This window comes from Schistocerca serialis, chromosome 2 (assembly GCF_023864345.2).
Source record: "Schistocerca serialis cubense isolate TAMUIC-IGC-003099 chromosome 2, iqSchSeri2.2, whole genome shotgun sequence".
Taxonomy (NCBI): domain Eukaryota; kingdom Metazoa; phylum Arthropoda; class Insecta; order Orthoptera; family Acrididae; genus Schistocerca; species Schistocerca serialis.
In genome coordinates this window covers 786762607-786776663 of record NC_064639.1, presented here as the reverse complement: position 1 = coordinate 786776663, position 14057 = coordinate 786762607, and the positions used below count along the sequence as shown (strand labels likewise).

The 14057-nt window shown below is 39.7% G+C and overlaps 1 protein-coding gene across 1 annotated transcript in view; it reads left to right on the top strand.

The window, feature by feature from the left end:
* LOC126456406 (DNA polymerase nu-like) overlaps positions 1-14057 on the top strand; it is a 242271-nt gene that overhangs the window by 39068 nt on the left and 189146 nt on the right. The window contains exon 4 of the mRNA XM_050092158.1: positions 6787-6937. Within this exon, the coding sequence (XP_049948115.1) occupies positions 6787-6937 (151 nt within the window). The remainder of the gene's footprint in view (positions 1-6786; positions 6938-14057) is intronic.

The window sequence follows — 14057 nt, the reverse complement described above, 5'->3', positions numbered from 1 at the left end:
CTAACTGCAAACTCAATTGAAGCATCAATTCCCTTGCATTCTGCTGCCAATCTAACAACTGTGTGCTAATCAGTTGGTATCTGTGTTCATACTCTCCTCGATATTTCTGAAGGCAACCCTTGTAAAAATGTGTAAAGTGCCCTCTGCTCACTCTTCTGTAAAATTACTCCATTCTGCACCATCTCATATATACAATCATTGATCTTTCTTATTCTATCTGCAAATTCTTCCATTGATTCTGTATACCTCTTTGTTACCATGCCTGACTGTTCCATAAAATACCTGGCGCTGTTGTGCTTTGTATACTTTTGAACTCACCCCTTTTTAAATTATTTTCCATTTCGATTTTTATTATCACATAACATGCCTTATACAATGTAAGATTGTGACATAGGTGACTTGTCAGTTTTACACTATATATAATAATACTAATAATAGACAATAAACTAATAATACATATGGTGTAACATCATCAAAGAGGTATTTTAATTACAGTTCCAATGCATTGTTGCCATTCAAGAAATCTTCTACACTATAGTAACATTTATCTTTCAGAATTTTTTCCAATTCTGTTTGGTACCTTTTACATTTGGCTCATCCATAGCTTTCCATATTTTATTTACAAATTACATGCCCATATAGTATTGGGTTTTTTCATATTATTTTAATCGGTGGGTAGGTAACATGTAGCTCATTCTATATCTAGTGTCATATTGATGCAAGAAGCAGTTGCCCTCAAAAAGAGTTGGGTTTCTTTTTGTGGAAGTGAGTTTCATAGATGTATATGCTTGGAATGCTCATTAGATCTAGTTTTACAAATAAAGGTTTACAATGTTGCTCGGATGATTCTTTTTTGTAGTCTAAAAGCTCTAAGTAAATTTGTTTTTTCAGACCCCCAGAAAATTGTACTATACCTAATGACTGAAACAAAATATGCATTATATACAGTTTTTCTTACAGCTAAATCAGTAATACTATACAAGATATTCATAATATATACAAAACTATTCAGTCAACCCAGTATGTTGTCCACATGGTGACTCTATAACAGATTTTTATTGACTAATACGCCAAGGTCTGCAACTATAATTTTTTGTCCATATACCATATTTCACTAATAGACTGTGCAGATTGTTTTGTGGTGAAATGAACAATTTCTGTTTTTGTAAAATTTAATGTCAAGTTTTTGTTTTTGACTCACGTCTCCACTTCCCCAAGTGTTTGTTCAGTATGACAAATTAGGTCTACCTCATTTTTACAACAGACTACAGCTGTTGAGTCATCTGCATGGAGGATAGTATCAGACTGGACCTGGTGCGGCATATCATTAATATAATACAGAAAAAGCAGTGGTCCTATATTGAACCTTGTGGAACACCTAATTGAGTGTGTTTCCAGCCAGAGAGAAATTTCTTGCCATTGATGTTAATAAGTACTCTTTGTTTTCTGCTTGGCAAGTATGATGACATCCAGCTAAGAGATTTGACATTTCCTGACATTTGTGACTTAATTCATTTATTGCATGGATTATGCAGCAGCCTTTTCTGAAAGCATACTGATTGCATAAGATAATGCTGTTAGATGAATTGTGATTTTCAATCTGATCACATGCAGCTCTTTCAAATATCTTTGAGAAAATTGGTAACAGTGAGATTGGCCTATAGTTGCCCAATTCATCTTGTTTGCCTTTTTTTATGTACTGGCTGAACTTCTGCATATTTTAATTGATCTGGGAAGCATCCATCATCAAAAGATTGGTTGATTATGAAAGAGAGTGGATACGCAGTATTGTGATGGACTATTTTTATTATCTCAGTGGGGATCTCATCCCACCCCACAGATTTTGAATTTTTTAGGGACATTATGATTTTGATGACATCTGAGATGGAAACATGAGAAAACTTAAAACACGGGCAATTACTGTCTGTCATATTGGGCTTTGTTTTTGGTGGTGAACAGTCATCAAATTTGTTACAGTTTATGAAAAAGTCATTGAATGATTCACAAATGGCACTGGGTTCTGTAACAGCTCTACCATTTATCACTATTTTAGAAGGGCATTGTCTCTCTGCGTCACTGCCAACTTTGCTTCTTATAACAGACCAAACAGCTTTTGATTTGTTTTTTACATTTGAAATGAAGTTATTATTCACAGTACATTTTGCTAGTTGAACTAAGTTTGTCGAATATTTTTTTTTTTTTTTTTTTTTTTTTTTTTTTTTTTTTTTTTTTTTTTTTTTTTTTTTTTATGTGCTTACATACTTAAGAAATTCAGGGCTTCGATTTACTTTTGCCTCCATATGCAGTTTCCTCTTAGTAGCACTAGACACCCTAATTCCTTTTGTTACCCATGATCTACTTTTATGGGACCTGGTCCTCACTGTTACAAAAGGGAAGCATTCATTGAATATACCCGAGAATTCAGTTAAAAAGTTACTGTAATTGTCACTTATGGAAGTGTGTTTGCTGACTGTCCAATTGGTTTGGCTTAGTGTTTTACAAAATACTGCCACGTTTTCTTGACTGAAATTCCTACATATTTTTGTTGTGCAGACTTAATATTGCTTCGGTAGTGATACAAATAGCTCTTTATGGTCTGATACTCTTAAATCTAGAAGAAACTTTTCTTTTACGTAATAATTATAACTACTTACAATATTGTCAATACATGTTGCAGAGGTTGCTGTAATTCTTGTATACTGATCAAAATAGAGATTTAGCCCATTTGTGGCTACCAGGTTCTTTAAGTGTAAAAAAAAATTGTCATCAGTCCTTACATCTATGTTGAAGTCAGCACATATAACCACTTTCTTGTACAGTTTCTCACTTTTTAATTTATGAAGCAATGTATCAAACTTATCTAAAAATACAGAGCTTATATGGTACTCAGGTTTGTGATGTATGCTGATAATTAATATGTTATACTCTTTAAGTTTCAAATGTACCTTCTTCATTCAGATGGCTAAAATTCTGTCTGATACCATAGTCTACCAAGGAATGAACTAGTATGCAAGATCCTCCATACCCATTGGTCCTACAAAAGCTGGTAGCCAGTTCATAGTCTTTAAGTTTATTCAGAAGACTGATATTTTCAGATTTTAGCCAACATTCATTTAGACATATTACTTTCACAGATTGTTTCACATTTTCTAGCAAAATTTCTTCAAATATTGCAGTTCGCTTGAGAGCGTCTGTATAACCTGCGTAAGTTTTGCTTCTTCACTTAATCTTAATTTCACAACCCTCAAACATTCTGTGTCATCTCTCCAAAGTTCCCAAGGCCCTCCACAAATTCTTGCACACTCACAGTTGATTTACTAGAGAAAGGAGTAATTAAACTTTCAGCAGACAAAGCTATATTTCACTGTGGTGGCTGCTCCTCTACTAGACCACGTAGTCCCTATTGCTGCTTTTAATTGTGCTACCCTTCCGACAATATGCAAACTACCTTTACTGCTTTTAATTATGCTACCCTTTCTGACAATATGGAGACTGCCTTTCCATCTCTGACTTTGCTGAAGTCTTGTCCTTCATAACACTTCTTTTGAAACACCAGCAATTACAAGATAATAAAATAAAGAACATTAACTTAACTCTTATGTCTAATCACTAGCCATTTTGATTCACAGCAGTGTCTAGCCTTATGTCCGTACTGCTTACACGTGAAACACGCTACTGATACTGATTCTGTGCATTTTGCTGAATGACATTCCAAATTACACTGGATACATCTGATAGGTACTACCCAGTCATATCACCCATTACCGCTAAAGTGCAATAGTTCCACTGGTTCCTTACTTTTACCAAAATTCATCTTACATAGAGCAATGCAGTCATGTTTCCTTTCCATGACCAAGACACTTTGACAATTAAATTTCTTGACTCACTGTATTGTGGATTCAGACATTGCACTGAAAAAGTGATGCCAATATTCTGACACCAGTTGCAATAGCTGCTGGGTTTGGTGTGCTCAGCACACGACATGTGGAGCCAATCAAACAGCCTGAAATTCATATTTTCTTTACTATGGCTCCTTGCTATGGATCAATGAAGGAAGTCACTGCATGGTTGAAGCATCCAATGGCCTACTTTGAATTGTCGTCACACAATGCTGACACGGCATAGCTTTGGTCGGGCAGTGGTTTTTGATGTAACTGCCTCTGCCAGCAGTGAGTCTGGACCTGGGTAGTCTCAGCTAGCTGTGGCCATGTGTGTTGTGGCACGGCCTGTCCAGCAGGCAGCAGGGTGATTATGTAATGGCAGTGACCCACAGCCCCATATTGATGGCCGAAAGCTGCTTCTCAGAGCCGGTGCTGGCGTGATGTGGTGGAGGCTCCAGGTCTCAGGGTTTCAGGGCAGACTGCACTGATGCAGGCCCTAACTGTGTTCCACAAGCAGCATTCTTGTTGGTGCTCAAGTGTCACAGCCCCATGGCAATAGAGCTGCAGTACTAAGTACACTCCTGGAAATGGAAAAAAGAACACATTGACACTGGTGTGTCAGACCCACCATACTTGCTCCGGACACTGCGAGAAGGCTGTACAAGCAATGATCACACGCACGGCACAGCGGACACACCAGGAACCGCGGTGTTGGCCGTGGAATGGCGCTAGCTGCGCAGCATTTGTGCACCGCCGCCGTCAGTGTCAGCCAGTTTGCCGTGGCATACGGAGCTCCATCGCAGTCTTTAACACTGGTAGCATGCCGCGACAGCGTGGACGTGAACCGTATGTGCAGTTGACGGACTTTGAGCGAGGGCGTATAGTGGGCATGCGGGAGGCCGGGTGGACGTACCGCCGAATTGCTCAACACGTGGGGCGTGAGGTCTCCACAGTACATCGATGTTGTCGCCAGTGGTCGGCGGAAGGTGCACGTGCCCGTCGACCTGGGACCGGACCGCAGCGACGCACGGATGCACGCCAAGACCGTAGGATCCTACGCAGTGCCGTAGGAGACCGCACCGCCACTTCCCAGCAAATTAGGGACACTGTTGCTCCTGGGGTATCGGCGAGGACCATTCGCAACCGTCTCCATGAAGCTGGGCTACGGTCCCGCACACCGTTAGGCCGTCTTCCGCTCACGCCCCAACATCGTGCAGCCCGCCTCCAGTGGTGTCGCGACAGGCGTGAATGGAGGGACGAATGGAGACGTGTCGTCTTCAGCGATGAGAGTCGCTTCTGCCTTGGTGCCAATGATGTTCGTATGCGTGTTTGGCGCCGTGCAGGTGAGCGCCACAATCAGGACTGCATACGACCGAGGCACACAGGGCCAACACCCGGCATCATGGTGTGGGGAGCGATCTCCTACACTGGCCGTACACCACTGGTGATCGTCGAGGGGACACTGAATAGTGCACGGTACATCCAAACCGTTATCGAACCCATCGTTCTACCATTCCTAGACCCCCAAGGGAACTTGCTGTTCCAACAGGACAATGCACGTCCGCATGCATCCCGTGCCACCCAACATGCTCTAGAAGGTGTAAGTCAACTACCCTGGCCAGCAAGATCTCCGGATCTGTCCCCTATTGAGCATGTTTGGGACTGGATGAAGCGTTGTCTCACGCGGTCTGCACGTCCAGCACGAACGCTGGTCCAACTGAGGCGCCAGGTGGAAATGGCATGGCAAGCCGTTCCACAGGACTACATCCAGCATCTCTACGATCGTCTCCATGGGAGAATAGCACCCTGCATTGCTGCGAAAGGTGGATATACACTGTACTAGTGCCGACATTGTGCATGCTCTGTTGCCTGTGTCTATGTGCCTGTGGTTCTGTCAGTGTGATCATGTGATGTATCTGACCCCAGGAATGTGTCAATAAAGTTTCCCCTTCCAGGGACAATGAATTCACGGTGTTCTTATTTCAATTTCCAGGAGTGTATATCTCAATGTTGTGAGGTTATGAAAATTTTTGTGGAATGTGAAAGTTATTATTATGTGATACTAATGTATTTAATGAATCGAGCATCAGTCAGGTTATTCATGCCCAGAATGAATTTTTCAGTGCCCCATCTACCACCTTTCAAACTTCACAGAAGTTCTCCTGTGAAACTCAGGACTAGGACTCCCAGAAGAAAAGATACTGCAGAGACATGGCTTAGCCACAGCCACAGATGGGACACAGTATATATCTACCATGAAATGTCACATCAGCACACTCCACTGCAGAGTGAAAAATTCATTCTGGAAACATCATCCAAGCTGTGGCAAAAATAAGAAATGTCTCAGCAATATCCTTTCTTCTAGGAGTGCTAGTTCTGCAAGTTTCACAGGATACCTTCTGTGAAGTTTGGAAGGTAGGTGATGATGTACTAGTGGGAGTAAAACTGTGAGAACGTGTCGTGAGTTGTACTTTGGTAGCTCAGTAGGTGGAGCACTTGCCTGCATAAGGCAAAAGTCCAAAGTTCGAATATTGGTGTGATGCACAGTTTTGATCTGCCAGGCAGTTTCAGATTATTGATGATTTTCAGATTCAGGCAGTAATCAAATCAACCCAAAAATTAAGTACCATTTTAGAAGCAATTTGAATTTTGCATTACCATTTAATGCTGCGAAGGCATCTTGATATTCATCAGCTTGTTCTGATGCAACCATCTGAAAATAACAAGTTTACTCTCTTGTAAAATTGTAGTTAATATTCATAGGATTGACCAATAATTGGATGGTAGTGTTAGAACCTTCATCAGCTAAAAATTGTCTCTATTACATTTTATCAATTTTAACACTTTTTTTTATGTTTACTGATACTATTTGTTAAAGAGCTTAAGTTATATTTTCCTTATGCAGGATGAGCCAACTCAGACAAAACTGTCCTCACTACCTCAAGCCTTGGATAAACTATTGTTGTGTGCCAAGCTGCTGAATCAGAAACTTGAGGAAGCTGGATTGTGGAGACTTTTTCTAGACATTGAGATGAAACTTGTCTCAATTCTTTCAGGTGAGTGACAATAGTATGTATGACATTTAAAAATAGAACTTAACAAATCTAGAAGGTTTCTGACATTTTATTGTCATAAAACATCTTACTGGGCTGAAGAAAGAGCAAGTTTACACTGACATCAGGGTTTATACAGTAATACTAGATAGTTTATTGATCTAACAGTGTCCCAAATAAAAATAAAACTTGGCATACTCATTTATAGACCAAAGATCCACAGTTCACAGTTGAGCACATGGTAGATGAGAATGGTACTTCAGTGCAGCAGTTTTCATTCTTGTTCATGTGAATTAATGTAACAATGGAAAATTAGTTTTCCACACAAGAACAAAAACATCAACACTGTTTTAGGAAAAGTAGTGCTTGTACTGGAGCATTTTTTGTGTATATTGTTCCCAGGAAATTGTTACATAATTATATCCTTTGGTTCTAGTTGTATCATATGACTGTCTTCTATGCTACAAGCAAATCACAAACAGGTGTCCCTTTCAGTCATGGACACATTCAGACAAATTATTTTGTTGTAACCTTTGTTCCAAAAGTTTGTTACGTACATATTTTGCTTCTGAGATTCAACTCAGGGAGAATAGATGTGCAACACCATTGATTAACATGTCATGTGAGATTCAACAATGTTATTTTGAAGGAATCATTCTCCACTAAGCACAGTGGTTGTATAGTAGATTATGATGAATCATGAGAACCATCTGAAGCAAGTCACTTAGCAATTTTTAATAATGAATAATTTAGTGCTGAGCCTTCCATATGCATATGCAATGGGACAGTGAGATTATTTATTACTGCTCTCCTAACACGAAAACAGGAAACAGACTAGTGTGCCTCCATGAAAGTTTCAGCACAGGAGAAATGCTTGCGTGGTATTAGATATCACTCCGTGGTCTATTTCAAACTGGAGACATGAGACTTAGATGAAGGAACCATGATGTGTCTGTTGTGTCAAATGAATCTCTTAGGTGTTGTGCAAGAACCATAGACCTTAAACTCAACATGGCACTTTTCAAACTTGTTAGTAATTATCTATATGAGTCTGATTTTATTTATTTTATTTAGAATGGACCCAGTGCTTTTCCTAATTGTCAGTTGATGGTGGTTACTATAATACACAACTTAACAGTAACTTTGTTGTCAATATGCAGTTTCTTTTATCTCAGAATAATGTGATACCTCAGCAAACTAATGCATCCAGACATAGAACAAGAAGCATCTAGGTCTGGTCTGGTTAGTGCTCCAAAGAATATCTTTGAAAAAGCAAGTCACTATGTTCACTCAGTATTAATCTAACTGAAAAAAATATAAAATAGCAAAAGACTGACTGATGCTCATAATGTTCCACTTGTAGATACCACAGAGCTGTGAGCACTTACATCTTTTCATGTGGACCTCTCATGCTTGATGTTATTTAACTCACTGTAACTCTTCACTGTGACTCTTTGGCTTTCTTGGACTTTTTATTTATATACATTGCAGTTTGGAACACTGCTGGTAGTAATGTAATTTAACACAACAAGATAGTCCATCCGTATGCCACTCCCAGTCACAACCTATTGCCACCTGTTATCGCATCCCTGTGGAAGACCTAGGTGCAAGACCCATCCAATCTGCCCATCCAGCACTTCCTATTCCATTCCTGTCACAGGCTTGTCTTACCCCAAAAAAGGCTGGGCTACCAGTGAAAGCAGCCATGTTGTGTACCAGCTCTGCTGCAACCATTGCACAGCTTTTTATTTTGGTATGACTACCAACCAGCTGTCCACCAGGATCAATGGCCACCACTACACTGTGGCCAAAAGTAAAGTAGACCATCCTGTGGCACAACATGCTGCAGAACACAAAATGCTTGATTTCAATGGCTATGTCACAATCTGGGCCATCTAGATCCTCCCCTCCATCACCAGCTTTTCTGAACTGTGCTGGTGGGAGTTACGCTTATGATACATTATCTGCTCTCAAAATTATCCCCTATGGTAACCTACTGCCACCACACCCTCCATCCAACAGTTTCCACCCCCTTGTTCTATCCCCTCTTTTCCTTTCACATTCTCTCATCCTCTTTGTGTGCCCTCCTCTGCCAGTGTATCTGTCCCCTTCCCTTCTCCCTTCCTTTTCAACTTCTCTCCCTTTCTGCACCTCTCCTTTTCTGCTCTCCTTTTCCTCTCCTCTCCTTTTCCACTCTCTTCCTTTTCCTCTCCTCTCCTCTCCTGTCCTTTTCTGCTCCCCTCCCTTTTCACTCCCTGTGTACCCCCCCCCTCCCCCCCCCACATGCCCTTCCAATAAGTGCTCGTCTCTCTCCCCATCCATACTCTGCTATCCCTCCCCTTTGCCTGCCCCACTCCAGATAGATATTCATGTGACAGTTGCATTCTGGTTGGAGCTGCCGGTGGAGGTGGTTGAGGGTGTGTGAAGTGTGCTTGCTTTTGTAAATATGTGTATGTTTTATTTGCTGAGGAAGGTTTTGGCCGATATCTGCATGTGTATCAATCTTTTCATTGTGCCTGTCTGCAACTCAATGGATCATATTTATGGTGAGTAGCAATTTATCCTATTCCTTACGTTGTTGCTATTCTTTGAAATTAATACATAGAGTTTATTCAAAGACAATTTCCGTATATTCCTTGACAGAGTACAATTAATTATCCTTAATAAATTTCTCTTAATACCAGAAAATTACATAAAACTATTTTATCCAGATCTGACATAAGAGTGTAAATGTCAGCTTAGCAATTCTAAGTATGACAAGAGCATGTATACATCTCAAAATGTGCATTCGTTTTCTTCAATTGATTTCAACATTGTCGATTGTGGCTTTTGCTCCAGGGCCAACACACTATTCCAATACGGTATGACAATCTGTGGACCATGGAAGAATGCCACTGCAGCTACTTCTTCTAATTTTAGTTAATGCAGCTATTGTCCCTCCTGAAAGACAAGTGTCATCACTTGAGATGATTTGCTACATGGAAAATACATAACAAAATCACATGAAACTTGCTCTTTCATATTTATTATATCATTTGCTGGAAAAGTAAATGTAGGATTACACATCACTCTTCCACAGTGACATGTAAGTCCACATTTTTGCCCCCTTACCTGAAAGATCCTGTTGCAAATTGCACATACTTTAGTTACCTTTTAAATTCTGCACTCTGTTAACTATCTTCACATCTGCAAGGGGCAAAGTTAAATGCTGAGTTAGATACCACTAATTCTGACATAAAAGCAGACATAAGGGCTCACAGTGCTGATATAAAATGTTTGGTTATATAACTAACTATTGCAGAGTGAATTAAGTGCAAGTATAGACAAGCAAGATGTTAAAGTAGAGAAAGCTGTTGCTGAGACAAATGTTCAAAATCTCTACCTACTACTACCCTTTGCAAGTTAACATTTTCTTTGTGCTTTTATGTTTTTTTCTTTTCTGGACTTGCCAGTTTTATTATTAATTCCATTTGATGCAATTAAGAAGCTTCATTTGTCCTTGATGACAGTGCCTCAACATGTTCTTAACAGAAGTTGTATTTACATTTTACCTGCTATCTATATATTCATGTTGTTTTGTATGTAGTTTGGTACAGATTTTGGTGTCACAGTAACTGTGCAGGCAGAGTAAAATTTTTAGTATTTAATTATCTTAGAGTTTCGTACAGTTTGATTGCTGCGATTCTTGTATCTTCTAAACCTGCATGATTTTAAGTATACAATCTCAGATGCTTTTTTTTCTATTTTGTTTTTAATAATTCCTCTTTTCATTCCTCTGTAGAAATTATTTATAACACCCTTTTCTTCAGAAAGACCTCTCATGCTCAGTCCTATATTTTTGACAGTGATGACATCCCTTTCCTCAATACAGGTGTAGGTTCACAGTACACCTACCCTCTTTCTTCCATAGCACATATATTAGGGTACATGATTCAGTTTGCATGTGCATACCTCCCCTCCTCCCCCCCCCCCCCCTTTCTCTCTCTTTTCTCTCTCTGTCTCTCTCTCCTTTACATTTATTATTCTGTGATAAACTAATTCCAATTTTAGAAAAAGGATTACTTGGTGTCAATCTCCCAACCATTCCTTTACACCACCTTAGCCTGTTAATCATTGTAACTGACTTACAAGTATAATTCTGTGATAAGCTTTTTGTACCAGTGAATTACTCATTATAAAACTTATATTAGTTTATCCAAAAAGAAATGCCATCTGCTTTTGCTGATATGGGTGTGCATAACACTCTTATATTAACCTTGATGTCAGCACATCGTCAAGCATGTTCTGAATGAAATACCTCGCACCTTGCTTGATCTTACCTTCATCAATGTAACATTCTGACATCTACAAACTGATCTCACACTGTAGTGTACACTATAATATATTATTGGGTACACGTTTACCTTAAGGACATATTGAAAACATAAGACTCTTCTCTTGAAGATAGACATAAATTACCAAAAGAAAGACAGCATTAGAATAATTATAGCACACACAAAAGCATTCAAACAATCATTCTTTCTAAGCTCCATATGTGAAAAGGACAAGATGAAACTGATTATAACTGGTACAGTAGGACATAACCTCTGCCATGCACTTACAACGGGGCGGTAAAATTAAAGAAGTTTGGTTCAAGAGTTCACATGAATGTGCATATACAAATGTTGGTTAAAAAATATTAGTTCAAATTTTGGCTCTCGGGTAAGTCTCAGCGGATGATTTCCACTCTTGGTGCATTAGTACACTGTTCCACACCCGCACATTTGTTATAGTTTTTTGAATTAACTATTCATGATTACAGTTTATGCTAGGGAACAAAATTAGGTGACTATTATAGCAAAATCAGTTTTTCAAGACACAGTTCAATCACTATTTATTGGCGTTGTCCTGTTCTTTCACACAATGAAATTAGCACTGGTGAGATGGTTTACAGTTTTACTTTACATCTACATCTACATCTACATCCATACTCCGCAAGCCACCTGACGGTGTGTGGCAGAGGGTACTTTGATTACCTCTATCGGTTCTCCTTTCTATTCCAGTCTCATATTGTTCGTGGAAAGAAAGATTGTCAGTATGCCTCTGTGTGGGCTCTAATCTCTCTGATTTTATACTCATGGTCTCTTCGCGAGGTATATGTAGGAGGGTGCAATATACTGCTTGACTCGTCGGTGAAGGTATGTTCTCGAAACATCAACAAAAGCCCGTACCAAGCTACTGAGCATCTCTCCTGCGAAGTCCTCCACTGGAGTTTATCTATCATCTCCGTAACGCTTTCGCGATTACTAAATGATCCTGTAACGAAGTGCGCTGCTCTCCGTTGGATCTTCTCTATCTATTCTATCAACACTATCTGGTACAGATCCCACACTGGAGAGCAATATTCAAGCAGTGGGCGAACAAGTGTACTGTAACCTACTTCCTTTGATTTTGGATTGCATTTCCTTAGGATTCTTCCAATGAGTCTCAGTGTGGCATCTGCTTTACCGATGATCAACTTTACATGATCATTCCATTTTAATTCACTCCTAATGCCTACTCCCAGATAATTTATGAAATTAACTGCTTCCAGTTGCTGACCTGCTATTTTGTAGCTAAATGATAAAGGATCTTTCTTTCTATGTATTTGCAGCACATTACACTTGTCGACATTGAGATTCAGTTGCCATTCCCTGCACCATGTGTCAATTCATTGCAGATCCTTCGGCATTTCAGTACAATTTTCCATTGTTACAACTTCTCGATATACCACAGCATCATCCACAAAAAGCCTCAGTGAACTTCCGATGTTATCCACAAGATCATTTATGTATATTGTGAATAGCAACGGTCCTACGACACTCCCCTGTGGCACACCTGAAATCACTCTTACTTCGTAAGACTTCTCTCCATTGAGAATGACATGCTGCGTTCTGTTATCTAGGAACTCTTCAATCCAATCACCCAATTGGTCTGATAGTCCATACGCTCTTACTTTGTTCATTAAACGACTGTGGGGAACTGTATCGAACGCCTTGCAGAAGTCATGAAACACGGCATCTACCTGTGAACCCGTGTCTATGGCCCTCTGAGTCTCGTGAACGAATAGCACGAGCTGGGTTTCCACGATCGTCTTTTTCAAAACCCATGCTGATCCTACAGAGCAGATTTCTAGTCTCCAGAAAAGTCATTATACTCGAACATAATACATGTTCCAGAATTCTACAACTGATCGATGTTAGAGATATAGGTCTATAGTTCTGCACATCTGTTCGACGTCCCTTCTTAAAAACAGGGATGACCTGTGCCCTTTTCCAATCCTTTGGAACACTACACTCTTCTAGAGACCTACGGTACACCGCTGCAAGAAGGGGGGCAAGTTCCTTCGCGTACTCTGTGTAAAATCGAAATGGTATCCCATCAGGTCCAGCGGCCTTTCCACTTTTGAGCGATTTTAATTGTTTGTCTATCTCTCTGTTGTCTATTTCGATATCTACCATTTTGTCATCTGTGCAACAATCTAGAGAGGGAACTACAGTGCAGTCTTCCTCTGTGAAACAGCTCTGGAAAAAGACAATTAGTATTTTGGCCTTTAGTCTGTCATCCTCTGTTTCAGTACCATTTTGGTCACAGAGTGTCTGGACATTTTGTTTAGATCCACCTACTGCTTTGACGTAAGACCAAAATTTCTTAGGATTTTCTGCCGGGTCAGTACATAGAACTTTAATTTCGAATTCATTGAACGCTTCTTGCATAGCCCTCCTCACATTACATTTCGCTTTGTGTAATTTTTGTTTGTCTGCAAGGCTTTGGCTATGTTTATGTTTGCTGTGAAGTTCCCTTTGCTTCCGCAGCAGTTTTCTAACTCGGTTGTTATACTATGGTGGCTCTTTTTCATCTCTTACGATCTTGCTTTTCACATACTCATCTAATGCATATTGTACGATGGTTTTGAACTTTGTCCACTGATCCTCAACACTATTGTATTTGAGATAAGACTTTTGTGCTGAGCCGTCAAGTACTCTGAAATCTGCTTTTTGTCACTTGTCTTCCTACCTTTTTTAATATTTCTATTTACAGCTGAAATCATCAATGCAGTAACCGCTTTATGATCGCTGATTCCCTGTTCTGCGTTAACTGTTTC